General features: G+C 38.8%; 1 protein-coding gene across 3 annotated transcripts; it reads left to right on the top strand.

Moving 5' to 3' along the window:
- The first annotated feature begins 49 nt into the window (after positions 1 to 49).
- On the top strand, positions 50 to 27991 carry GIPC2 (GIPC PDZ domain containing family member 2). 3 transcript variants are annotated; one of them, XR_004241849.1, is made up of 7 exons: positions 50 to 377; positions 8822 to 9007; positions 12441 to 12621; positions 15891 to 16000; positions 16708 to 16789; positions 24524 to 27249; positions 27284 to 27991. XR_004241849.1 is itself a non-coding variant. In XM_032118380.1 (6 exons), exons 1-6 carry the CDS (start codon positions 138 to 140, stop codon positions 24676 to 24678), a joined length of 954 nt encoding a protein of 317 aa, XP_031974271.1. In that variant the 5' UTR covers positions 50 to 137; the 3' UTR covers positions 24679 to 27991. The 3 variants fall into 3 exon arrangements, 2 of the variants coding, with proteins under 2 accessions (XP_031974271.1, XP_031974272.1); XM_032118380.1 differs by having other exon boundaries at positions 24524 to 27991; XM_032118381.1 differs by lacking the exon at positions 50 to 377 and adding an exon at positions 413 to 543 and having other exon boundaries at positions 24524 to 27991.

Below are 27991 nucleotides of genomic sequence, written 5' to 3'. Positions count from 1 at the left end.
AGCCGCAGCGGGGCGGGGCGGGGTCGGGCCGCACCTGGCGGCGGCGATGGCCGCGGGGCCGGGGCGGTGCCGCGCCGGGGGCAGAGTCCGGCACGGGCGGCCGCGGCGGCCGCAGGAGCGTGGGGCCGGTGTGGAAGATGCCGCTGGGGCTGAGGAGCAAGAAGAAGGACAAGTCCAAGGAGACCTTCAAGCTGGTGGAGAGCGAGGCGGCGGCCCCGGCCCCCGCGGCGGCCCCGGCTCCGTCCGCCGGCGCGTCGCGGCTGCAGTTCCACACGCAGCTGGCTCACGGCAGCCCCACGGGCCGCGTGGAGGGCTTCGGCAGCGCCCGCGAGCTGTACGCCCGGATCGGCGAGGCCTTCGGCATCCACCCCGCCCAGGTAGGGCCGGCACCGCCGCGGGCGCGCCCCGCCGGGCCTGTTGCCGCCCGCCCTGCCCGTGGGCATCCTCTGTCGTGGGCTTGTGTGGACGTGCCTACTTTACACTGCTTGGGAGATAAAAACTCCCTTTTTTATTCTAAATGAGCGTTAGCATACGAGAAAAGATGTAAGTGTGACTGCGTTTAACTCTTCCATGCTAAAAGCAATGGTCCTCTTGACCAAAACTGCAGTGTCTCGGTTAACCTGTTGCCAGCTGCTGTTTGACACAGCTCTTAGGGACTGCTTCATTCCAGTTTAAAAAGGGACAACGAATCTATGAGGGTAAATACCCAGAATGAAGGCACTGGAAGGGGAGGGGATGTGGTATAAATGCCCTAAATCATACTACGTTTTAAATTTTCGGCCGAATGTGGTATTTGGAAAGTTTTCTGCTTTGTCAGGTAATTATTTTTAAAAGGCTCACTGTTCCGGTGGAGTTATTTAAGTCTGTAACAGGATTTTTTTTTAAACTCAGCTGCCTTTTTGATCTTTTTTTTTTTCCTGAGCCATGTTCTAAACATTTATTTGGATAATGACTCATTTGTGTTTTTAAAGGCATTGTTTTCTCTGAGTTAAAAGGTAGTGGCCATATCAAGTTCTTCCTATGTGGTGCTGTGAACCTTAACCTCTGAGTGGCAAATTGAAACAAAGGGCTAACGTTTCATTATGCCTACGTGTGGCTGTACAGCTTTACTTGTTTTGTTCTTTGTAGATGACTTTTTTAGAAGTTGTAAAGACTACTACTACAACAGGCTTTGTTCTGAGAGTTTGCTGTGGCCTGATGTAGCATTTCAAACAGTAAATTGTAAAGGGAAAGTGGCAGTAGTAGTGAATACAGTTTAACCAGTCACTGTTGCATTAAGTAATTAAGAGGCAATGCACCCATGTCCCAGACCTTCCCACCTGCTTTCTGACCTTCTGCTCCTTTGTTTTCTTTTCATCCTGAGCTGCTGTTCCCCTTTTGTTCTGTTCCATCTCAGGCATACCTTTTATTCTCAAATTCTCATAATTACCAGATTGTCTTCTATTTTAGTTTTCTTCTTTTCACTGTTGAACTTTTGGCTCCACTGACTTGAGAAAGAACAGCATTCACAGAGAAACTTAATTTTGTATGAATGGTGTGATCCTGTTTCTCCTGCTAGATGTATAATCTGACACCCTCAGAGGTTTTAGAGGAAGCACCACATATCATGGGCACATATTGCCAGCCTTGTGCCAGACTAGAGAAGTTTCTTATTTTCTTTTTCTCCCTAATGTTCCATTCCTTTTTTTAATTTTTATTTTTTTAATGTGGCTTATTGCTAAAAATGGATAGAGAATTATTGCTAGAGGCACTGAACTTAAAATCTTTTACTCTAGAAATTCAGTTGGCCTTAAAAAAATTGTGTGAAATTAAAGTAGTGATCAAAAATATTTCCTGGTGTGAAGGTGGCATAGCAGAGTGAAGAACATAGACCAGAGGGTCATGCAATAGAATTTTGGATAGACAAGAAAGATCAGTGAACAGCCAAGAAATGAATGAATTTAGAATTTATTTTAAATGGTATTATCTATTAATTAAAGCTGCTTTTGGACAGATAATCTGGTGTAAAGAATAATGCCAGAAGCTACATCGCAGCACACTGAAAGACGCTGAGGTACTCCAATGCCATTTGTAGGTGTTACCTGTCTAGGAAAGTTTCAGTGACCCAGCTCTGCTGAAGCCTGTGGGCAGCGTGATACCTGACTGCCTTTGGAAACAGCTCCTATCACAGCGATCTCTACCCTGTAGGGGCTGAGGTGGAAAATAGTTGGAGGGGAGTGGTGGGAAAGAGCTCCGTGTAGAGAGCATTCAGATAACTTTTGCAGAAGTGAATACATTTAATATGATATGTGAGTTTACCGCAGGGTAGGCAAGAGTATGGATTCTTGGATAAGTTCCTGCCCAAGTGTTTTAATAAGATTCTGAATGAGCTATACTTGTAATCTGTCACTTCTCCTTTTGACTCCACATGGTTACAGCACCTCGTTTCCTCCTTGGATTACATCTCACAGGACCAGCTGAGTTTAGCTTCTGCTAGAGAATCCTTTCCAGGTTCTGTGATTGACTGCCAACAGTGACAGGGAGAAGCTTATACAAAACACAGTATTTGTTGGACAGACATCAGCAGAAACTTCTGTACAGACCTGGATCATGAGTAGTGTAGGACGGGGACAGGACAAGATGGGTATAGCTTCAAAGGGGATGTTTGCTAGGTGTCTATGAAGGAGTGAGACATAACAGCAGCTTTCTGAGGCTTTTCCTGTGCTCATCGTTTCTTGTAGATATTTTTTTCTTCACCCATCTTCTGAAACATAGATTTAGAAGAAACATAAAGATTTTAGTTATAGGCTAGCTGTGTGGAATGGGTGGAATAGGAAAGAATTTGGGCCCCGTGAGAGTTAATTAAAGTAGTTAGGAGAGCTGGACCTGAAATAGGGTTTTAGATGTTAGTAACTGATTACCACATAACTGATGATCTGTCATTTGCATGTTTGCTTAGCTGTGCTTAGAATGAGGAGTAGAAACATGGATAAGTTGGTGTATGGAACAAGGACAATTACCAATTTCCTCCCTTTGTGGGAACCCATCCAAAAGTCATGCAAGAAGAAACTTAGAGGTCACTAAAGTAATTAGGATTGTTAAAACTCAGAAAGGCAAAAAGGTCAAAATGAGAAAGATGAGTTACTTCATCTTTTTTGGGACCACTGACCCAATTCGAGACCACCGACTCAATTCAGGACACACACTACTCATGCTTAATGACATTTAAACTCATTTCCATATGAAGCGGAGAATGGGAGGTGTTAATGTTATGAATATGCATTTGTATTTTGGATATTCATAATTTTTGGAAATAAAAGGTATTATGTTTGCTTGTATCGGGGCCTGCATCTTAGGGAGCTATCCCACGCAGAGCCTGGCGCCAAATAAACATGCACTTTCTAACTCTAAACTCTTAGAGAGTTTTTGTCCGTCTCAGTTGGATATCGATATTAGATTGATATTCATATCTTGGTAAATCACTTCCTCGATGAATATGTATCTGTTCCCCCTTTTGAAGCTGAGGGGTAGGCAGAAGCCTCCCTTTCTGCCTATCTCTCTGACTTTTACCATGGCCACCATTTCCTCTTTTACTGGTCCAACGTCACTGTTCTTTCCACAAGGAGGAGGAGTGAATATGGCTACTAGCAGTTGATTGTCATTGTCACTGAAATTCTGGGAAAAATAAAAACTCTCCAACAACATCTTTTTATGTTAGAGAATTAAGGCATTGCTTTATTCTGGCCAGGATGTGCAATAGAAATCATTTCATCTACACGTGTCCGGGTTGTGCAGTGAAAATCATTCTATCACACATAATCCTCTATCAGAACTTTTCACACATTTATACAGACAAAACCCAAACAAATTCTTCTTCATTGGTCTTAAATTACACAGTTCTTAGTATTCGATCTCCTACTGGTTATTGATCCGTTTGCATTCAATGCTAATTTGGTCCTCATTCTTCAGTTCTCTTATCAGTCTTTTCCCAGACCAGGTGTCTCTGACCGTGCCAGGGGGTGATGTTGGGGGATAATGTCCCTTAATGATCATTAATGTTCGCTTATCTCCTGTGTGTCTTTTGGTTACTCGCAATCTGTGGATGTTAAACTCATCGGGCCTCTCCTGGTGAAGAGTCTTGTTAAGAGAATCTTCAATTCCTCTCCACTTGGGCAAAGGAGAACAAACCCAGGGGTTTGTTCTGACTAAAGTTACATAAAAAATTTTAAAAGTTGGATCATTTCCAACATCGTTATTATGAGTGTTGTTTGAGGTAGATCACGTTGTTGACTTTTAATTTGCTTACTTCAACAGGCTTTCAACAAGAAGGCACAGAGCTAAAAAAAATATAGATAGATGCAACTCTTAACTAACAACACAACCCACGCACAGTTACGTGTGTGTTTCTCTTTGCATAAATAATAAAAATATCTACCCTTATTTTTTCTATGGAGGTTGAAGTAGGAAAAGTAGTTGGAAAAAGTATTTATCTGTAGCTTTGGCCATTTAGGATTACTACTCCTCTATGTTAAGAATGTAACAGGGAATGTTATGTTCCCTGTAAGGGTGAAAGTGCTGAGTGCAGCCTGTATGATAAATAAATGAGCACTGACTGAAGGACAATGTGGGTCTGTTAAAGCATTTGGTGGTGGTGTGCTCCTGTGAGAGCACATGGTAGGGCTTTAAAGTATTCAGGGTAGCTAATCAGGCGCTGAGAACGTGGATATTAAAGTCCAGCTGTAGCAGGGATATTTCTTCATCAGATGAGAAGGGAATGGTAACCCATAGAAGCTCTATGGACTTTTGGTTTGTCTACTCGTAATTTGCACTTTTGATTATTTTGTTTGCTTTGAGAGGTGACATATGGTGGGGCTGGTGAAGTAAACTTAATGCTCAGTGGGTGTATCTGTCCAGAGCCCTTGGAGGTTAGGGTTTCTTTCACAGTGGAAGGAATTTTGCATCACAAGGATAACTCAGGAAAAGAGATACCTTTCTGGCAGCAGTAAGGGCAGAAATGCAGCTCCCTCTTTCTCTTCCAGAAACAAGAGTTCAGCTGCTGAGCTTGTGTGTGGGCTGTTGTTCCACAGGCCTTGCCTCCTCATGCTTAGCAGTCAAGTATACCGTGAGGCTGTGCCACATTAAACTTTCATAGAAGTACTTGATTTAAACCTGTTCAATTTAAACTTTTATGGAAGACTGCTGACAAATAAGCCACTGCTGAAACTTGTGTTTCTGAACAAAACTGTCCTTTTAACAATAAAAAAATCTGAACTTAAAACTTGGGTTTTAGAGAAAAGGGTCAGCTTGTGAAATTGTCGTCACCAAAATGCTGGAAGTTTTGTTGTTATGCTTATCTGTTGAAACAAATTGCTCACAATCTCGCCTACAGATTGCATACTTTAAGTGAGCAAACTTAACACTCCCTACAAACCACCTCCTCCCAACCCTATGGCAAGAATTGTTTCCCTAAGCAGTGCTTAAATGTCACACCCGTATTGCATGTGATGCTTTCTGTGTCTTTTTCAAATACTTTAATTGAAAGCTGAAATTTGAAATATTAGTATGGAAATAATTACATGGAAGGACTTATGCTGTAATACTGGTGTACTTTCGGTTAAAAAAAGAAAAATCCAAAACAAACAGTAAAACACTGTTTATTTTATAAGACTTTGAATGTATTGACCAAGTTGCATACCTGACAGTACCAAAAGCACATTAGAACTTGGAGGAGCTGGTTATTCTTCCTTTTGCTGAAGCTGGTTAAGGCTCCCACACTTTCCTCGGAGAAGATAAAGTGAGTAAGTTACGTAGAAAATGCGTTGGTGATTTCTTGATATGATGACATCTACATATATAGGGAAATATGTCAGTGGGTGTTACATCTTGCTCAGAATTAAAATTCCGAGTTCCCTACCTCTTAAACAGAAAGGGATTATGATCTCCTCTGTAAAGTTACCTGAGATTTTTAATACATTTTCAATAGCTTCTGTGTATGTAATCTATCAATCAGCTTATTGTTGAGTCCTTCTCAAGGTGTGAGCTCAATATAGAAGATAAAGAGTATAATTAATATACATTAATATGCAATATGGTACTGCATATATACTTTATATAACACATAATGTAACCCACTTTTTCTTAGCTAATACCATTTCTTTATATAACACACAGTATAGCCCTGGTTTTGTTGGGTAGTGTGGTCTCTTCCAACTGAAAATATGGATGCAGGGAATAATCTGTTAGTAATCTTATTGGACAAATCTATTTCATACAGTTGTGCATAAGGCCCTAGTCTCCAGCCACATGGAACTCCCTTGTTCTGAGTGCTGTAGAAGATAACTCTTGGTGAAGGAGGTATCCTAGATACTTTGTGACTGATGTAACAGTTCTGATTTATAATATCTTGCTAAAGTTGGCATGAAATATCACAGCACTGGTATGCTGACTTAACGACCAAATGCCTATGAAGGTTTAGGGTAAGGACAGAAAAGACTTAACAATGAGAAATGCACATTGAATTTTTTTCTTGCTTCATTTTTGGATAAATTACTATTAAAAATATTCAAAAGTTTGAGTAAGTGGAAGCTGTTGTTTAAGTATTCAAGTGTATAATCTGTCATTAGGTGCCAATATTAAACTTATGTAAAATCTATGAAAAAATATAATTTTTGAATCAATAGGTCTCTGTTGTGTACAAATAAAGCTATGCTATAGATAAAAAAAAAGCTATGCTGGTAGATGGTGTAGTGGTATATCTTTCTGGGTAGATACATCTTTAGTACATTACTCTTTGCATATATCTGTTCTGAGAAAAAGCAGTTGTTCACTAAAGAGGATGAAGAATGATTTAAGTTTTATTTTTGACTGGCTGATGCTCTCAGAGCCTTGTGGTTAGCACAGAACTGACTCACAAAAAATCCTGCAGACTTATAGGCTGTAGTAGGAATGCCATCCAGATGAAGATCTATAAAGAGAAACTCTGGATCAAGTTTCTAAATATCACATTTCTGCTCTGTTGCCAATTTTATCTATTCAAAGGTGTGACAGTATTTATTAGATGATTGTCTGTTTGACAAGGTCAGATGAAGGATGCTAATGTCTAAAAGGTAAAGACAGTGCTTGTTATTCATCACAGGAACAAGGAACAGAGTTGCCATTTTAAACTGGCAAAGTTATGTAGCTTGAGAGAGCTGAAAATGTGTATGTGAACTTGATAACATCTGTTTTAATTTCTTGGTTTAAAAAAAGAGCTTGTCATTAGAGACTATTATTCTTATTTATAAAATAAAATTCAATTTTCTACTTAAAACCAGATTAATTTCTCTAGGTATTGTTACTGCTGGAATATTGTTTAACTGAAAACCTTTGCATTACCTGAGCAAATAAAACTAATGTCTGTTAAGGGTGTGCTGTTACGACTTTCATTGTTAAATAAGGTGTTAGATTGCAGTGGATGTTTGATGGATTAGATGAGATAAGCAAGTAGCCATTGAAGTAAGGCTGTTTGGTGGGGGGGGTTTGTATGTTTTGTTTTTAAAAACAACAACTAAACAAGACCTCTATCAAGAAACACAATTTCTGTATTAACTTTCAGTCTTTAAGATTAAAACCCCCATAGTTACAGAATCTAAGTTCTAGAAAGCTCTAGAAACTTGAATGCTCTCTGTGAAATAATTAGTAAAAGTATCCACCCTTTGTTTAGCTGGAATCAATTTAAACAGGTTGGTGACTTGCATTTCAATTTTTCTGCTTTCGTCCAGTGATGCCAGAAGGAAAGAGGAGGTGTGTGTGGTGTTGTGGTGTGGAAAACCTGAGTTGTTTCCTCAGTGAAGTAGATTCTAGGGATTCTCCAAGTTCTCTTGGAGCACAGAGTTTCTGTGGTTTGGCTGCTGCCCTGTTCTCTCGGGTGCTGCCCAGGAGGAAGCTGTGTGGTTCCCTTGGCCCTCACTCCTCTCCTGCTACAGCTTGGAAAGCCTAAGGGAAGTGTAGTTACTGTAGCTGGGACGGAGTGTGTTGGGCTTGGCCGAATTCCTCCGTGCAGCTCAAAGGTGGCAAAAGCAGCTCTGTGCCCAGGCAGTACAGCTGATAACTTTCATCCTGCCTATGCCCAGGATGACAAACCTCCCTGCCGAAGAGCTGGCATAAGTGTAGGGAGAAAAAGGAGTGTCTGATACCCAATGCTGAAGGGAAATCCCTCGGAAAAGCTGATTTATAAAGAAGCAATTTGATCTTTTTATTAAGCCTTGCTTTTACTAAGCTGGAACAGGCATGGCCCCAACTCATGCTGGGGAAGGGTAGGAACTAAGCAAGGCCATTGGAGACACTGTGCTCTGAGCTAATGGAGGAACACATGGAGCAATACAAAACATTTCATGCTCTCTCATGACTATTTTGTTTTGATAAGCTTTCTTTTTTTTCCCATTAAACTGCTTTCAACCAATCAAGTTCTAAAGTAGTCCCTAGTGATCTTTGAATCGTGTGGAATTTGAGGTGGGTGAGTGATGAAGCAAAAGATGGTGATGGCTCTTCAGTTTGCTTACTCTAACCTCTGGTGCAAGCTGTACCAGCTCAAGATGCCTCTCTCAGGGTTGGTGTGTTGAGATGAGGCTATTCACACAGGTAGGTCTCTTTCCTATGTTCCCTGCCAACTCTTATCTGCAGTTTGAGCTACTGATGCTTTCTGTTGTGTGTGGATGGAGAGTATCCCCTCTCCTGGAGAAGAAGAGGTATCATTTTGTCTATGGACCTGTCACGGATGCCTGAACTGTGCTCTCATTTTATCTTCCTATCAAGCTCACCAAACCTAATACACTGTTAATGTGTTTGCTTTCCTTCTGCACAGATCATGTTTTGCACTTTGAATACTCATAAAGTTGATATGGATAAGCTCTTAGGTGCACAAATTGGCCTTGAAGATTTCATATTTGCCCATGTGAAAGGACAGCGAAAAGAAGTGGAAGTTCTTAAAACTGATGATTTGCTGGGGCTTACCATTACAGACAATGGAACTGGCTGTGCCTTTATAAAGGTAAACTTAATTACCAGTGAAATACTTCATTCTATAGAAGCTCCTGTTTCTAGAATAGGTTAATTATTGCTTTAATGATCCTTTAGAACTATAAAATCCTTTATTATCATATATATGGTAACTAAAGAATAAAGTCTCTTTTCTTTAGGTATATAATTCAAAATTAGTTTAGCTATTCTGTACTGCATGCCATTCAAAATTAGTTCATTTGTTCATTGCTTCTGTAATGTGTATCAGCTTTACAATGCAACTATTGTATCTCCTGAGCTACTCTGAGGTGGTAGGTGTTAGATACTGCTTGCATCTGCCCCCTCCTGTTTTAAAGTGATTTTCTGATGTCATTTATTAAATGCTTATAAAACTTCTGTCACTCATGTGATAATGAGATCATGTTCTTTCAGTCTTTGGCTGTTCCCAGGGCAGAAGAGTAGGGGCAAATACAGTGGTTTTTCAGTTTTCCGGTATTGTTGCCTTAGATAGGGTGAATTACAAGGATATGGATTAACATAGTTTACCACAATTAACTTGAGTAGCAAGTATGGGCAGTAACATACACAATATATTAATCGTAATTGCTTTCCTTCTTCTCTTCTATATGACCTAGAGGTAGTATGTTTTGAGACAAGCAGAGGCTGAGGAAATGATGCTACTCTTCTTGCTAGACTAGGTATTAGGAACCTTAATCACATTTTCTGCCTTTTTTAGATTCTTTGCTCTGATATACTCCAATTACCCATTATTAGTGAGGCATTAGTAATTATCTTTGATTACTGCTGCCCCAATCACTGTTCTCATTGTAAACAGAGCTTCTTGTATGGAGAGGTTGTATTTTCTGTTCATTCCTTAGCTACCATGGGTATAAAGCAAGACATGATTTAGAAATCTATTTGCTTGTCTTTGTCATGAAAAAACGTGACTGAGGTCATGTTTGTGAAAGTCAAGATGCAGTGAAGGTTTCACTAAGCATTTTGGCAAAATCATAGCCTAACTTTTATGTTTGTAGACAACTGTGAACTTCCAGTGATGGCATCTATGCAGCCCATAACATTCAGTCATGCTGATGCTTATGTGGCATTTTAAAAGAAGGCATTGAAAGCAGTGCTTCAGTGACCAGCATCCACGAGTGCAGCACTGTGCAGTGACACTCCCTTTGTGCTTGGTTGGTAACAGGCAGAGAACAGCCATCACATAGACTACTGCACAATCGGAGCACACTGGAAAACCCTCACCACGTTAGCCAGACAAGCTGTAATTTCCAGTAAATAGGGTAAAACTCCTCTGAACAAAAAATATATTTTTCCTTGTACTGGTCTAATAATAAGCATTGTAATGAAAATGGTGTGATCTTCATGGGAATGCACCAATTTTAAGAAGTTTCTAAGAGCTTACTTTGTTTGTTGTTGTTGCTGCATATTTAGCTAATGAATCTTTTAAACTAGCATAGAAAACACATTTGCAAAAGTAAAAGCTGCATATTTTTTTACTGGTTGTCTAGGTAAATGGCTAAGCAGAGACTGTCTCTAAAGTTTTATAGAACTGTTTTTGCTTATATACCTGTATTTTCCTTGAAAAGTTGTAATTATGTCCCATTCCTAATTAAAAATTAATACTAAATTTACTGATTGGTGGGTTGTTGAAGGTTGCTATGGGTTGCAGTAATTTTACTGCATTTTGAATAACAGGGAGGTTTCTAGGCTTGATGTGGTAACCCAACCAATTTTAAACCTGATGCTGAACTGCAGGTTTTTTTCCTATGAAACTTAATCTTGTTTTGCCTTACCAAGAACAAAGTTTGGTGTCATTCTGCTTTCACAAATTTGTTTTTGGGGTACATGGGCAGGTGGGGAAAAAGAGTCAAATTAGTATTCAAAGAACAGCAGTAGAACTTGAAGTATGACTGAGTGGTGTACAAGGAGACATTATCAAAGGGGGTAGGCATTGTGTAGGAAATATAGATCCTCATAGCTTTTCAATGGACTGTAGAGCGCTTGAAATACAGGCAATTGCCTCTTAATTACTGTGACAATGTAGCTTGTCTGTCTCAGGCAGTTAACTTGGAGTGATGATAAAAAGTGACACAAGTAACAGTCAGCGAATATTATTTAAACAGTTTTAGTGTTGGGATCCAAGTGCAGAAGAAAAGCTAAATGAATATGAATTCAACATGAAGACTAAACATTAACTGAAGCCTGGTGGGACAGTTTCAAGTCCCAGTAACAGAAAACTCATTTGGCACCTGATTTCTGGTGTGCACGATACCCACATCTGCATTCACCACGAGGCTTCTGTTTGGTGCTGTAAAGAGTTAAACTCAGCCTGAAGCTTAAAATCATTGCAGTGCACTGTAGGACACTGAGCACTCTCACACTTCCCACTGACTCTCAGATGGAGGCACACGTGTGGGCTCAGACATGCGCGCAGGGGCTGGAAGCAGCTTCTGGGAGGCTTGCACAGCTAGGCTGGCTGTTACAGTAGGAGGTGGCAATATGTTTATCTGCCTTGTCTCACTGTTACCTCACTCAAAGTTAGCCTGAACAACGTCAGTCATTGTTGAAATGATTGTTAATCAGGAACACATTAGAAGGAAATTCGTATCTCTGCTAAATATAAGGTATTTTACTATGTCACAGCTTTTCTGTTTAATAGCCATATAATAATGGTTTATGTGATGTAAGCACATGATGAACAAATATGACAGTATGTAACAACAATAAGCAGAATCACTGAAATTGAAAGTGTGATAAATCATAGAGATATTTTAAAGGTTTTTCCCCATAATTTTTAAATTACACTTCACAAAAGCTGTAACTTCTTTTATGACATTTAGACTATTTGTATTTTCCATGATATGGCAGTTAGAAGATTTTCTTATTCTTTATTATTTCAGAGGAAATCCTTTAATATACAGCTGTATAGCTTGATGAGAAAAATAGTAGTTTCACCACTGGGGATGGGTCTTATTAAGATCAGCCCTTTACAGTATGTAATATTTTACTATATAACACATTTTTAAGTCCCTGGACCATACTTGAGAAGAGAAAAATTCTGCTCCTATGCTTGTCAAGCTATTAAATAAAAAAACCCCCAAAACTTGAATAAACATTCACATTACTGAGATGTCTGTGATCAGTTTTAAAGCACAAAAAATACTAGGTTATTCAGAACCTTAATTTCTGAAGTATGGTTGCATTCTTTTTTTCCCCCCGGCTGATTTTATATTCAATGCTTATTAAAATACTTTGTTTGAAAAATAATGCTTTCAAAATATGTTTTATGATAATCTTACAGACAAAACACATTGCTGGAGTAATAAGCTCAGTGGTATTGATATTGTTAACTGAGATTCATGAAACTCCGTGGTGTCACCTCTTAAAAACTATCACCTTTTAAAGAAATGTTTCTAATTCTGGTGGTGTTTTTTTTTAAACAATAGCGAATCAAAGAAGGCAGCCTTATGGACCAAACCAAAATGGTCTGCGTGGGTGATCACATAGAGACCATAAATGGAAAAAATGTGTCAGAGCGTCGCCATTATGAAGTTGCCAAAATGCTAAAAGATCTGGAGAAAGGTCAGAAGTTTAAGCTGGAGTTGGTAGAGCCTTTGAAAGCATTTGGTGAGTGACCTGACTCTCCACCTTGTTCAGTAAAACACCTTGATAGTAAAATCCCAACATTGCATTACATTGTAAGTTTGTTTTCAGAGTGCAGACAGGTGTCCACCTAAGGTAACATAATGACTACAAGGAAGTACATTTGGTTTTTTCCTTTGAAGTGGAAGATTTATGAATGGATTTTCTTCCATCTTGCTTTCTCCAGCATTCATCTGGGTGTGGGTTACCTCAGCCTGAGCCTTTGTCTCAGTCTCTTTTGCCACTACACAATGTTGCAAAATAAGTACAGGAATGGTTTCATAGGTACAGTTTTAAGGCATAGATTATTTCACTAATGTCCTGGTTCTTGAAACTCCTTTTTTCATCTATTGATTCATAATCCCTGTTGTTCTGTGTGTTAGACTTTTCTATTTCTGTGCCCTTTACTGGGGTCTGTGCTTTCTAATGCTGAAGGAGGCTGCAGAAAACACTGTCTGGGATTCCCCAGAGCACCTCCTTTGCTGCCTGCCTGCCTGTTCTCCCTCTCCCCAGCCTTTTTTTGGATCTCCAATCATGCAGCAGGTGTACTCAGAATTGGAAGAAAGCAGAATGGCAAAGCTCTGTCTTTACTTGCCACCTGCATGCTGTGAGCAAGTGCTGCTTAAATAGGATGAATGCATACCTACTGCGAATTCTTGTATATGTTAATTCTATCAATGTAGCAAGCAAACAAACAAGGTTGGTTTTGCTCAGGCAGTCAAAACAGAGACCGAGTTACAATTTTTATTGTCTCTATTTTTTGTATCTCCCCCAAACCATGTAGCATTATCCTGTAATAAAAACCTCAAAATAGTGCTAAATCATAAATTTGTATGAGTTCTTCTGCACATCTGCAATAACAGTCAATTCAATATCACTGTCTTCACGACAGCAGCAAAAATTCTAAATGTTTATTTTTCAAATGGTTTTTTATGTGTTGGTAGTTTACAGCTACTGTCATACACCAGTCTTGACACTTGGTGTCAGAATAGCAGCAGGAATTGAAAATGAGAGAAATGCAAAGATTTCTTTTTGCTTTTGGTGCTTCTGTGAAGAATAGGGTTATGAGCTGATCTCGAATGTGTTTGTGTATAAGCCAATACTCCTGTTAAGTAAACGTGTATGTTATACATTATGCTAAAGGATTGCATAAGTAGTCTATCAAAATTAGTAATGCAGCCATACCTTTTCTTTAATATGGGCCTATAATTTGTGTCCAATGCTTAAAGTGTTACACAGTCTGTTTGTAAAGAGCAGGGTAAATCAGCATTTGATTGATGACTTCAGCCATTATTTAGTAGTATTTACTTTAATCAGGTGACTAAGATACCTTTTAGTCTGCCTGAGATGTAGAGAAGAAAATGCACTAATTTCATGGCAATATCTTTTTTCTGATATTAAGAGGCAACCAGAGTTTTGTGAAATGATTTTTGGAAGATGCATGTTATTTTTTACCCTACAGAAATTACCTTGCAAGTTGCAGTCCTCAGTAGGTTAGAAGGTCCTGCCTATAGCCTTAGGTACAGTTGGGCTTTAGGCACAAATTTATTCAAGATAGTGCTTAAGCTGCAGCTTAAGCACTAAGAATAGCCCCAGAGGACATGACAAACAAGATCCTGCTGGACAAGTAGGTGCTGAATTCCTGTTAATTTCAGTGGAATTTGGTGAGGGTACAGAAATGAGACACAAGCCTCTGTGTGAAATTATTTTCATTTTTCATCCTCTCAACAGAATGTGAAAGAAGTGTAATTTAGTGATTGGATATCTTTCTACTATGGACATGCAGGCTCTCTCAGCTGCTCTAGGCAAGGCTTATGGCACAGAATTAAAGATTTGTACCAGTCACAAGCTGGCCCTCTATGAATTGTGAATAATTAATAGAAACAAAGTAAAGGCAGCATAACAGAAACTCTGCACTTTAATTATGTCAACATGAAAAATAGTTTCTGTGATAGCCAGAGTGCTTTGGTCTGAAGTACTGCAAATAAAGATTGTGTCAAATCATGACCTCTAAGGTGATAATGGTGACAGAATTTGAAAAATATGGGGTTTTTTATCAGGAATGACTTTTCGAAACAAATCTAGCAGAAATGATGACAATCTTAAGGATGTTTTAAACTGTCCTTGAAGCAATAAAAGGATTAAGAAAAAGTGTTGATCCTAAGAATATATATAAAGAGACTGTGACATACCTATTTGTAAAATAAAAGCTAATAAAATTTACTTTTCAAGACCTATTCAGCATAATAACCTAGATTTGTGACTGCTTATGCAAGAATGACGAGTTGAAATCTATCTGAGCAAAATTAATATAACATCTTAAAGCCTTGCCTTCAAGAAGAGCTTATTAGAAAGGCCTGCTATTAAGAGGAAGAATAATCTGTTAGAGAAAACAGGACAATTAAAAGCAGCTCTGCAAAATTATCAACTCTCTTCTAGCACTTTCCAGATTCACTATGTAACTCCCATGTCAGTGAGTAAATTAAAGCCTTGCCACTCTTGAATGTAAAATTGTGTCCTGGAACAAGAAACCCCAAACTTACATGATTCCACACTCCATTTACTAACTGGGGTGCCCTTGCCCAGGATTAAACAAGAAAGGCTGAATTCAGGTAAAAAACTCTGTGTAAACCCAGATACTCTTTGTAGAGATTTATCAGCTGTGAAATAATTTTGGTGAAGCCAGTGGAAAAACTCCTGCTGGTCTGCTTATGGACATTTCACCTCTGTGACTGCTGATAAGCAAATTGTTAGCTCAGCTCAGTGTGGCTCATCATCACCTGCTTAGCAGGAGTGTTTGCACCATTGCATCAGAGAAAGATGGAAATGTTGCAATGCTAAACCTGCTATGTGTTCTGCCTGTAAAGACCAGAATAAATCAGCAGTTGGCTGGTGACTTCAGCTGTTACCTAATACTAAGGTGTAAATACTTACACTTTTCTGTAGAATGAGGAAATAAAATTACACATGGTGCACATATGAAGTAAATGCCATAGGCCTGCTTAGATATATTGGTCAGTGGAAGTCCTAGCCTCAGTGCAGTTGAGCAGATATCAGAATTTAAAGACAACAAAATGTCAGCAAAGCTATACTTAGAAAACACTTAATTTATAGTTAAACTTTTACATAGTCTAGATCTTGATTAGAATAAAATGTGAAGATAATGTAATAACCAAAGCAGATACATCATATTCTGTTGTACTGTATACTTAGTTCTGTTTGGTATTTTACTTTTGTTATTTTTTTGTTTTTAGAAAAGCTGGAACCAAGGACCAAAGGTAGAACTCTGTCAGAGGCTAAGATCTCCAAAGGGAGAGAAACACTTCGCCTGAGAGCCAAAGGCCCTGCTACTGTGGAGGAAATGGTATGGTGTGGTGTATGCCCTTCAGTAGTTTAATCACCTAGCTTCTGATTTATTCTTCCCCAAGGCTGATAAGTAGGATGGAAAATCTGGATGTTACAAAGCTTGTGGGACAAAAGAGAGCAACTAAAGTTGATGACTAGCAGGGATAGGATGGGGCTGAGGAACCTGGAAGCAGAGAACCTATATTTAGATGTCGTGGATTACATGGATGAATTCAAGGTAGAGTAGACCAAGGAGGGCTGAAAAGAGGGAAGGGGATGAAAAAAGAGGTGGGATGGTTGAAGACTTGGTTCCGTTTCTGACACTGTGAAGTGTATGTGGTTGGTGTAAGGGTTGTTGTTAGGAGAGGCTAATTAGATACATTGATATGAATTTGTGCAAAACCAGGATTAGAGTTTGGTGAATAAATGTTATTTGTTCTGGGCTCTTCTAAAGCTGATGAGGATTTGATAAAGAACTGTATTAACAGGAGATATAAGGCCCCTGCTCAGTTTGAACATGTGAGCTGTGTGACTTGATATTAGGAGGAAAGCTCATGTTTGTGAGAGGAGGGAAAGAGAGCGGAATAGTGTGTTTTATTTGTAGATTTTGTAAGTCTTGGTGGCCAAGATGGGAGTAGGGATAATCACTGGCACATCGCTGATTATTTTGAAATCTGCATGGATATAATCATACTTCTGCACTTTTCTCCCTTTATTCCAACAAAGCCAACTGAAGTTGAAGAAAAAGCAATTAAAAAAGTGGATGAGCTTCTTGAAACATACATGGGCATAAGAGACGTTGAATTAGGTGAGTTTTTAGCAGATACATTACTACAAAACTAAATAATTTCTCATTTTCTCTAGTCTAAAATTTATTGAGTACTTAAGTCTCTGGATGTAAGTGAAACAAAATTTGTCCAGCATGCAGTCTCAAAAACTTGCCTGTATTTCTACAAATGTGTTTGTCTGATAAAAGAATCTCCCTCCCACTTCAATCCTTGTGATGTAATTAATTAATCAATCCTCTATTCTTCCTGCACATTATCTATACACTTTTGCATGAATTTTTTAGTTGTTTGCTGTAACTGTCACCACTGTATTCTTTCTGACTTATATTTTCTTAGTGGATCTCGTGTGTGCCATGATTAAGGATTCCTAAGGATGTTTATTTGCTTTTTTGCCTCTTGGCGTAGACACACCAAAGTTGATTGCTAAGGTTTGAACCTGAGATCTTCATCAGTGAACAAGCAACTATAATAGCAGGGGAACTGACAGAATAATTGCACAAATTGATCAAATTCTCTAAAACCTGTGTTCTGAAGAACATGAGAAAACTTGTAGAATATTTACTAGTTGTTAGAACCATTGATTTATAATGAAAGAAACTACTTAACCCCAGTGTCATAAGTTCCTTAAAGATGCACCAAACTTGTCCTTGTAGCTGTTGCTTTTTTTTGTTATTCTGACAACAACTAAATAGGAATTTCTGCCTGTGTGGGAAGAAGCTGCAGTCTAGCTGTTGTAGCCAGCTGTGGCTGTTGTAGTCCTCCTAGGATCTTGTGGAACTGCTCATACTGAGACAAAGAGGAAGGTATTTATTGTTATGGTAATATCTTTAAAAAAATATCAGCCAAGAATTAAGAAAGGATAAGCTAAATGTGATCTTGAAAAGAAAGCTTTCATGAGAGAGAAGTGGAGAAGGCAAAGCAGAAGAGAAAATAAGTCTGGCATGAAGCTCCAGAGAGCAAAGCAGCAGGGCTGGAGGGGCAGCAGTTAGCACAGAGGAATGAGAACAAAAGGTGGTTATTTGAATAGCCAAAAGGCTTTTGCTGGCTGCTCCTACCAGCAAGCATCTGATTGGCAGATTCTACTAGTTTTCTCAAAAGAAAAATGGTAGGTAAAACAGTATTTGTCCCTCAGTCTAAGGTAGAAGTGGGCTTCCTGGCATAGAAGAGAGGGTAGAGCTGCCGAAAACTTGAGTTCTGTTTTGTTGGTTCTATCTAAACTTTCCTGTTCCCAGCAAACTAGAAGTTCTCAAAAATTCTGTTCCCAGCAACTCTAATATGTGATGCTCTGCCATGTAATATGCTCCTGGGAGGCCTGCGTGGTGCTGATCCATGTTTAGGTTAGGGAGGATTCCGTGGCCTGTCTCACTCCTGTAACCTCTGTGCCTCAGTCCATCTCTGGCTCAGGCTTCAAAGCTCTGAGTCTCGTGCCATCTGTCCCTCTGGGAGCTGTTTTTGTCCTGCAGCTGTTGCAATCCTGGCTCAGGCTGGGCTTCTGGAAGCTGCTGTCCTTGCAGGTTACTTCCAAGGTCCCCAGGCTCCTTGCCCTACAGGAATAAGCAGCTAAGGTGGTCTGCTTTTGGTGTCCATGGGAGCAGTCCTGTGGGAACTGGTGTTCCCTGTGTTTTTGGCTCTCAGTACTGTAAACAGGATGGCTCTTGCACAGTAGACTGAGAAGTTCAGCTTTCAAGACATATGGCTGAGTTAATAGCCAAGCACCTGGTAGAGCTGTCCCATTAATTCCTTGAATTTCTGACCCCCCCCCCCCCCCCCCCCCCCCAAAAGATCTAACACCCTTCATCTTTCAGTATGTAGTTCGGAAATTTAAAAAATGCCTTAAAAGAATACTTAAAGAAGGAAGAGGTCTTTGTTCGTAGAGAGGCTCTCTTCTTCCCAGCTGGGTGGTTTTGTCCCTCACCTCTTTTTTTCCTCTCCAAAAGGTAGTGAAACCAAGAGAAGCTGTCAGAAATCACAGACTATAGGTTTCATAGTTTTAGTTTAGTAGCTTTAGTTTGCTCCTTTGAAGCAGTATCCTGAAGTTCAAATCTGAGAGTCAACAGCCAACGGTGATGACAAAACCCCCCCAACTTTATAATTTAAAAACAATTAAACAGCTCTAGGATTCTTTAGGAAAGGAGAGCTAATCACCTGTCACAAATCTGTTCAATTAACACATGTCAGTTTTTCACATACTGGATGTGATCAGTCACCCATGAAAATGAAATATAAGGAAAAGATTCATTCAGAGAATGCCAATCATCACTTAGCTTGAAATTTCACTCATTACTCAAGCCAGATTAGTTGAAAATGCAAGTCATCACAATGTGCAGCTGACAAGTGATTAAGATCTCAATCATTGCTCACTTCCATGCACTTCTGTTTGTCAGAATCTTTGGATGTCAGTTAATGTTGCTCTTTCATCTCGATTAAAATGACACTTCCACGGTGTGATTGAATTCTAAAACAGTGCCCCAGTTTTAAGACATAAGTTGGAAAGAAAGGAAAGAAAAACTGATGTTAAATTACAGACAGAATTAATTAAAGGTGAGATAAAGCCCTTAATTTTTGCATGGTTAAGTATCTTGACAGTTTCAAGAATGGCTGACTAAATCTACACACAAATCCCTGAGCTGGAGCAAAATACTTGGAAATTGTTAAAGAAAATGCATGGTCTTTTTTTCTGGCACAGTTTTTTATTTTGAGAGCTCTAAATGCTGTTGAGATTTACATACCTGCTTTTGGATGCATTTTTACCTTTTTACTTCCTTGCTCTTTTTTTACTGAAAACTGGACTTAATCCACAGAAGGGACAGTTGGCTCTGAAATTTATTCCTCAGCCATTTTATGGGCACATTAGAAACTGGGCCAAGGCTTGACTTCAGCATTCTTTAAAACATAAATGCACAGCTGAAAGATAATTCAGGTTATTTTAAATTCTATGGGTGCTTTCTGATAAAGGAATTTGAACAGCTGATTAATAGGAGTGACTCAGGAAACAGTGCTAGTGAAAAATATTGGCATTTATTTTTTTAAATCAGTAAGACTTGAATTGTTATGGACTGTATTTAATCCCAAAAGTTCTTGGTGGGAGGAAGCCTGGATCTAACCCTAGGATGCTACCAATTGTAAATGATGGCAAAAAGGGCTTCCTGTCCAAATATTTTTCAGCATCTTTTGGCTTCATCCACTGATACTTTGTTCTCCTTTGTTCTACTTTTCTACTTTTGGATGATTACTTCCTCTCTGTTGCTCCCTATAATATTATCAGACATGACATATCATAGAATCATTAGGGTTGGAAAAGACCTCTGATATCATCGAGTTCAGGCTTTGCCCAGACACCACCATGCCAACTAAACATAGACTAAGTGCCACACCCAGTCATTTCTTGAGCACTTGCAGCGATGGTGACTCCACCATTTCCCTGTGCAGCCCATTCCCATGCTTAACCACCCTTTCAGGGAAGAAGTTTTTCCTGATGTCCAACCTGAACATCCCCTGGTGCAGTCATGGGCTGCCAGCTTCTCCAGGAGAAAGCTGTGGGGGACAGTATCAGAGGCTTTACTGAGGTCCAGGTAGAAACATCCACAGCCTTTCCCTCATCCATGGGGGGGTCATCTGGTCATAAAAGGAGATCAGGTTGGTCAGGCAGGACCTGTCTTTCCTAAAGCCATGCTGGCTGAGCCTGATCCCCTGTTTGTCCTGTACATGCTGTGTGATGACACACAAGATAGTCTGTTTCATAACCTTCCATCACTGAGATCAGGCTGAAATATCCTTGCATATTCTGTCTTTGTTTAAAAATTTTAAAAGCTACTTTTCTACACTTTGGCTTCATTTTTCAAACTTACCATCTAGTCAAAATATCTTAACAGGTTTAAAACTGTTTTGTTACCGAAGCTGCTTCTCTTGGCTCACAAATCCAAACCATCAATATTCAGTAGATGTTTTTATCTCTAAATGCTTTAACTGAAGTGATACTCTCCCTGAATCTCCTCCTTTCACCAGACTTCCTTTCCCAAAGGATTTTATTGCATACATGCTGGGGTATATTGTTTATGGCTATTCATTTACTCTGAAAGAATAATGGGAGTTTTTTGAAAAAAGGAAGGACAGAAAGTCCAGTTAAACAAAAAAAACCCAAACTTCTCCACTTCAAGAAGAATTAGTACTTAAGAAAAAGGAGCAAGAAGAAATATTTCTAATAGTTCTTGAGTACCAGATCTGACAGTATTCAACATGAAACTTAAAACAATCTTAAATACTGGAAACTGCAATAGCATGCTTCATTTTCTGCTTTAGAGTGACAGGACTGGATAATAATATTTGTTACCTTTTGATGAAGGCAAAGCTTCTAATAGCATTACAGCTAAATAAATATGGAGGTTTCTGTCAAGACATCTGAAAAAGGCTTTTTCAGAAGTTACAGTGTAGGATATAGGTAGCAAAACCACTATGTAAGGTAGATAATAAGAATGGCAGGCAGAAAGTAGCTTTCATGGCTTGTGCCCCATGTGTCTATTAAAAGTGAAAATAAGGATTTTGTGAAAGATCTTTGAAGTTATTTTAAAGGATCTATATTTAAAAAGCCAACATACTACTTTGTTCATATTCTGGGAAGTCTGATATTGAGCTGCTCAGTTAAAGTTGACAAGACTTCTAATTCCTTTCATCACTTTTAAGATTGCTGAACTTTTCACATTTTATGCAAAAACTTATCAGATATTCACATTGCCTGAAGTGAAATGAATAAAGGAAAATCTAAAAACAATTGAGGCTCTTTTGACTGTGGAAAAATATTCTATTGGAATAAAATTCCTGTAATCACTTATTGTGCAGCTCTTACAAGAAGCAGTGGGGAAAGGGGAGGGGAGTGGAGACAATTTGGCACGAGGCTGTCACCCTCTGAAAACCAGTAAAGTTTTCTTCTAGCTGGCAAGTATCTGCTAAATGCCTTGGCAAATCAGTAGGCTTTGATTTGCCTTGGGAATTCCACGTTGCAGTGTGTCACTGTGTGAACACAGCTGTGCCGCCCTGGGGATGCCGTCCCGCGGCTGTGGCAGCTACCTGGGGAAACAGGAATGTGTTCACGGGTGGCAGAGAAGGCTGGCCAGCTTTAGCATTTCTGGATGGAAGTAGTGAAGCAGGGCTCGGCTTCGCGCTGTCGGACACGCGGGTGGCGCAGGTGCTGCGCGGAAATCCGCAGGGAAGGCCGGCGCCCGGTGCGCGGCAGTACAGCCGCGCTGGCACTGGAGGTCAGCACCGCGCTGCCGAAAGCGCCCGGTCCCTCCGGCTTTCCGAGAAGCCTGTTTCATTCCATCGGGTGGATCTGGGAATGCGAATGTGCCTTAATAAATACAGTACATTAAATGTGCCCTGGCAGTGCTGATTAGACTTACTCAATACAGATGAAGACAGTTTTTTTCGAGGCTGCTTTAGCACGACAGTGATGTTCTGATTCCTGATTGACTGGGTTGAAAGTTGATCAGCTAAGTTTAGTGGATTTTGTTTTCAAGTTTTGTAAATCTGTAATAAACTAGTTTTTAGATTCTATTTCATTATTTGGGAAGCTAAATCTTTAAAGAAAGTTGTGTTTGAAGTTACACCTTCTGTTAACGACAGTTTGTTACATGCAATTCTGAACCTTCAGCTAGGGCAGCTGGATTGTGATATGCTGTGTTGTCTTGTTTTATTGCTGCTGTCTGTGTCATATGGTTCTTCCATATCTCTTGGCCAATTTATCTCAAAAATAGCTAAATTCCTCACTCCCACACTGCTTGAACACTTGTGTAGATCCTTACTTTCTTGATGGCAGCTTTCTCTAAATATCTGGTATAACAATATCTTGACATATTTGCTCTTACATCACCTTACACAGCTCTTTTCTCTCCACCCTTCTCCCAGTGTCTGTAAAAAGTACATTCATACCCTGCTTCAAATCCAGAAATCTGTGAAGTGTCAATTATAGCCTTCACCTCTTTACCTCCAGGGTTCCACCCCTGTAAGTACCTTCTTATGCCACATTGACAGGGAATATAGAGTGGCACTGATAGGACAAATCCTTGTGTTCCACCTGTCAGGAAAGAGTCCCCTCTTTAATGCCCATTTCCCATCCAGACTTGTCTGAATCAGAGTCCCAGGAACTTCATGGGGGACACAGAGAGAATCAGTGCAACAGGGATAGGGTTTCTTCTGGCAGGAAACTGGTTTTGAGTGCCCTTGAGAACCACTAGTGGTGCCTGGAAAGCTTGGTTATCCTTGAACTGTCTCCATCACAGCAGTTATTTGTCAAGATTTGCATAAATTTTCCTTGGACAACTTTGTGTAGTTTGACACACTTTTATTGTGTTTGGAGCCTCACATCTGAACACAGTTAAAACCAAAACATCAAGTTTCCTCAAAATTACTGTTGTTGACGTTTACAATGTGGAATATGGCTCAAGCTTGCTTACAGCTTGTTACATGTTTGCACAACAGCAAGTACTGTTTGCCAGAAGTTCATAACTGTCAATAAATTTGAGCTGAGTTTTAGGTCAACAAAATAAAATTAAATAAATTTAGTAAAGGTTCAGAGTAGGGAAAATTTATTTTTGTTTTTATCAGAGAGATTTTGCCATGTTGATTCAATACAGTGCATGTGGTAGATGGCAGACTGCCCCAGTGAAGATGTTTTTCTGTGACTTTAAAACTTCCTTCCCTTTCTCAGGCACTGTATTATGTATTTTGCGTTTGGATATTCCTTTGAGAAAAGGCTAGAAGCTATCAAATCCTTCACTATGATGCTTGAATTTGATATGCTTAAGGAGAAAGTGGTGGTTATTTGATATTTAACAAAAGATGGAGGACATCTTGCAGTTTAAGGCAGGTGTGTAAAGTAATCACAAAATGAAGCAGATTTTGAGGTTTCATCTCATATAATACCATCATTTTCCTGTGAATTTGAACAGAGGCTGTGGAACAGAAATACGGGTCAGAAAATAAACTGTATTCAGCAGTGCTGTTTGTGCCGATTGTGTCTTGCAGAGCATTCTGCATCCTTCAAACCGCGGTAGCTTGCTGCCAGTGGTTCTCTGGGCCCAGCTTAACCAGGAGAAACCTGTACACCGACTCTTCACCCCTCATGGAGGTGCAGGTGTCGTGATCAAGAGAGGTTTGAGCCCTCACAGTTTTCATTTGCTCTAATATCCATGGGTTGCCAGCATCCAGTGTTGTTTGGGATAGACTTCTAAGTTGTCCTAGAATCTGAGAAACTGCAGTAGCAAAAGGTGAGGGATGAGCACAGCAGCCAAGGAGTGAGTATCAAGCAGCAGCCCCAGTGTAGCTGTTTCAAAGCAGATGTGACACTTGATAAATTCTGGTACTTGTTTGTTAAATAAAAGAAAATGCTGGACAGTATTGGTATAGAAGATACCAGAGTTTACTTCTGTTGTATCACACCTCTGCTTTTATTTTCCTGGATACCAAGATGTTCCTAGTGTTTGGTGGCTCCAGTTCATCGTGCACAGCAGCAAGGCCTTTCTCTTGCTTCTGCACAGTTTGAACCACCTGGCTGAGATTTTCAGAAATAACTTTTTCACTTTCATGAGGCATAAGCGCAAACTTTATCCTGTTGAATCCTAAATTCAGCTGGTAGATTTTGCATCTCCCTAAGCTGACCTTACCAGGTTTTGAAAATAGACATCCCAAAGCTGTCTTGGCCCTATGTGTTAGCTGTCACTTTCATGATAATTACATTATTTTGTTTTGTTGCTCTTTAGCTGCAACAATTGTGGAAGCTGGAAGAGACAAGAAAAACCCAGATGAATTTGCAGTGGCATTGGATGAAGCTCTTGGAGACTTTGCCTTTCCAGATGAGTTTGTATTTGATGTATGGGGAGCAATAGGTGATGCTAAGCAAGGACGACTGGAATGAGAACTGTGCAGTTTATCAATCCCTGTTTGAAAATACAAGATGATTTGCAAATATGTACATCAGAATTTTAATAACTTTATTGGTGTAATTTCAGGGTGCTCTGCACAAGTATTCTGACCTGAGACTTGCCTTTGCAAAGGAAGGTTTCTAATAGAAATGAAGATAAACCCAAACTTCTGACAAATGCAATTTAAAACAATTTACTTACAGAAATCACTGTAAGGAGAGTATATATGTAGAGAGAGGTGATATATTTATACAGAAATTTTATGAAAATTAGGTAATTTTTATTGTACATACACTTTGATACCAATATTCTGAAAAGTGTTAGACATATGCAACAAGAAGTTAGGATTATTTTGTTACTTTGGAGAGGTTTATAAAGTTGTTGAGAAACTACCTAGCTTCATGCAGCAGTTCCCTGGTTTTCTGCTGTCCCTATGTATTTACCTAAAGCCTTAGGTTTTCTTACAGTTTGGTCTGGACATTGTCTTTACTGTAGGCAAAGCTGGGAAGAAGCTACCCTGTTTCTTTAGAACCCAAATTCAGGAAAAGAATTCTGCTGAAACATGAGAACTAAGATCTTTGAATGAGAAAGACTTGCTTGCATTTGAGTCATAATATACTCTGTCTGGGTATTACTGAGGTAAGTAGAGTACAAATGCTTAAACCAGGAAGCTGCTGCTTTATTCAGATGCCATACTATTGCAATAGGAACTGAATAGGAAGAAATATATGTTAATTTTGATTACTATTAATGCATTTGAATAATATCTGTGATTTGGCACTGGAGACTACAGTGTATGACTAAGTGCTTAATTGATCTTTGCATATGCTAAACAACTTTTTGAGAGCCCGTGGAGTTCCCCTCTTGTCTGTGTTTTTTTTTTCAACACGGCAACACAAGATAGACATTGAAGGTGTTCAAATCCAAAAGATACTATGAAGTCACAAAGAATTGTAGTTTGGATGACAAAGCATGCCTAGACCCTGAAAAAAATGCTAAACTAATTTTAGATGTTAGGATTTTCAATTATATTGTACATAAATGTTTATTTTAAGTGCTAATTTTTTACTAAGAAATCTGAGAGTGTTGAGAAGGAAATTGAACAAGAATGTGGGTTCTGACCTGGGAAGGCGTCATAGCTCTTTAGTATTTTTATATTTGCATAAGAATATAAAATAATAATTATTACAAAAGTTTTTTTCTAAATCACTACCTGAAGAAAATGTCTTTCACTGTCTTGCAGTGATATCTTTAAAATAAAGACTATGCCAATAATTTTACATGTTCTATGCCAGTGATTTTTTTTTTGGTCTAAAACCATGACACTTTGAAGTATCATTGAGAGAATAGGTTCTTGTTCTCTTTACTCGGTTATTGAGGAAGGATTTGAAACTCCACTTCAGCAAATTTCTGTAAAACTTTAAAATAAAATTAAAGAAACTGTAAGGAGGTGGTAAAATTTTGTACATCTCTTTGCTCATTTGACCCTCAAGGATATATTACTTTGCAAAAGGAGTTTGACAGCGTTTCTTCTTTTTTAATAATTGCAGATCTGAGCCCACAACCTTCTGTTGCAGCTGAGCATGCTCTCTGTCTTGTACAGGATTACTTTAGCTGATTTACTTTCATTATGGTAATGAAGGGCTAAAGTGTTGTGGGCCATATAATTTGTTCTTTAAACTTCTAGGTGAAAAGCAAAAAGGAAATGCCAAGAATTCCTTGTTGGTTTCAAATCATAAAACTCAAATGTCAAATTTTGTGGAAGTGTTTATGTACACTAGTGTTAGTAACTAACATGCCACTGATTATAAAATATATTAAAATTTAGAGTTCCTTCTTTAAAAAAAAGAGAAAAAGTACTGTGGATAATGCATGAAATGTTGCCTGTAGCAGATAACCCCTTGTGTTTTGGCCATTCATTTTATTTTGAGAAATTAATGTTGTTCAGTCAATTTATACTCAGAGGATAATTTGTCTCATTCCACTGATAAAATAGTAAGATAAAAATAATCTCTGAAGCTCTAATTCTGCAGAGAGCTGCCTCTTGTCACAGTGGCCTGTTTTTGTGGAGTTTATCTCAGGCCTAAGATTTAAATAGGGATTGCAATTTTACTAGCATTTACTGCAATAAAGCATGTCAATATATCTTTTTCTGTTTTCTCAAAGCATACATGATTTCTAGCACCTGTGACATAATGGTGCCACTACCTAATTTAGCAGATTATTTGCATTTTCCAGCTATGCATGATTAAATTGTTACATGAAAATTGCACTGCCTTATAAAGCATGATAAATACTTCTCTCTCTTTGTAATGATTTGTGTAGTAAATTAATGTTGTCTTACTAATGACATACAGCCTTTAAAACCTCGTCAATAATGACACTAATGCCTTTAGATGCTGTGTACAGTGAAAATGTCATTAAATGTCACTACAAAAATCTCCCAAGTTACTTAGACATACTAGTTTTATTGAAGTGCTGATCAGAGTAGGACTATAAACACTTTGTTAGTGTGTGTTGCACATGGAGGTGAATGTTGGTGAACAGTCTGCTCAAAATCTGAGGTGGAATGACACAAAGCTTAACTCAAAATCTGAGGTGGAATGACACAAAGCTGTAACTCAGCCCGAATGCTATTCCAAAAGTGACTGATTCCTTACTTTTACAATTTGGTGCAGAGCCAGCAGAGAGCTGGCAGACAAATGCAATTTGTGTCTTTGCTTCCAGACTTACTGCTATGTTCAAGACAATGGAAAACACACCACTATTTTTTTTTTCTACTTTTTGCAGAGTCTTTAGGTGCAACAAGGGGATTTAATGAAATCTGGTGTTCATAAAGTTCTGAGCTCATAATCTTAAAAATGTGATGAGTGATGAATATTTTACGCTTTTAAAGGAACAAATTTTGCAAATTACAGATGTATCTTTTGTGACACCTTTAATATGCCAAATTATACTTCAGTTAAATCTGATTTTATGCAACCGTATTCATACAGCTGTTATTCAAAGAGCTATTAATATAATCAGTCTATTTAGGAAAATCTCATCTGTTACTCAGATTTGATTAGTGCATGTACTCTTATTTCTGTATATTATTTTCTTCACAATTTGTCTATTTTCCTTTTTTTTTTTTTTTTGAGATAAATGTTACATAAAGCTTTGAAAATCTTGGTTTTTGTGAATTTGAGAGTGCAATTTTAATGTTAAAATTAAGCTAATTTGTACTATTTTGTAAGATGTTTTTCTTCCTGCTTTTTAATGAGAAGTTCTGCTATTTTTCAAATTAAATATTGTTTTTGATAAAAA

Source organism: Corvus moneduloides, chromosome 9 (genome assembly GCF_009650955.1).
Source record: "Corvus moneduloides isolate bCorMon1 chromosome 9, bCorMon1.pri, whole genome shotgun sequence".
In the NCBI taxonomy this organism is placed as follows: Eukaryota; Metazoa; Chordata; class Aves; order Passeriformes; family Corvidae; genus Corvus; species Corvus moneduloides.
This window is presented reverse-complemented; position numbering and strand designations above follow the sequence as displayed.

What these genes read in the sequence shown, in the direction of transcription:
- GIPC2 (XM_032118380.1), top strand. Translation starts at nt 138, where the DNA reads ATGCCGCTGGGGCTGAGGAGCAAGAAGAAGGACAAGTCCAAGGAGACC. An exon ending in TCGGCATCCACCCCGCCCAG is followed by an intron (nt 378 to 8,821) that starts GTAGGGCCGGCA and finishes CCTTCTGCACAG; the next exon opens with ATCATGTTTTGCACTTTGAA. An exon ending in AGAGCCTTTGAAAGCATTTG is followed by an intron (nt 12,622 to 15,890) that starts GTGAGTGACCTG and finishes TTTTGTTTTTAG; the next exon opens with AAAAGCTGGAACCAAGGACC.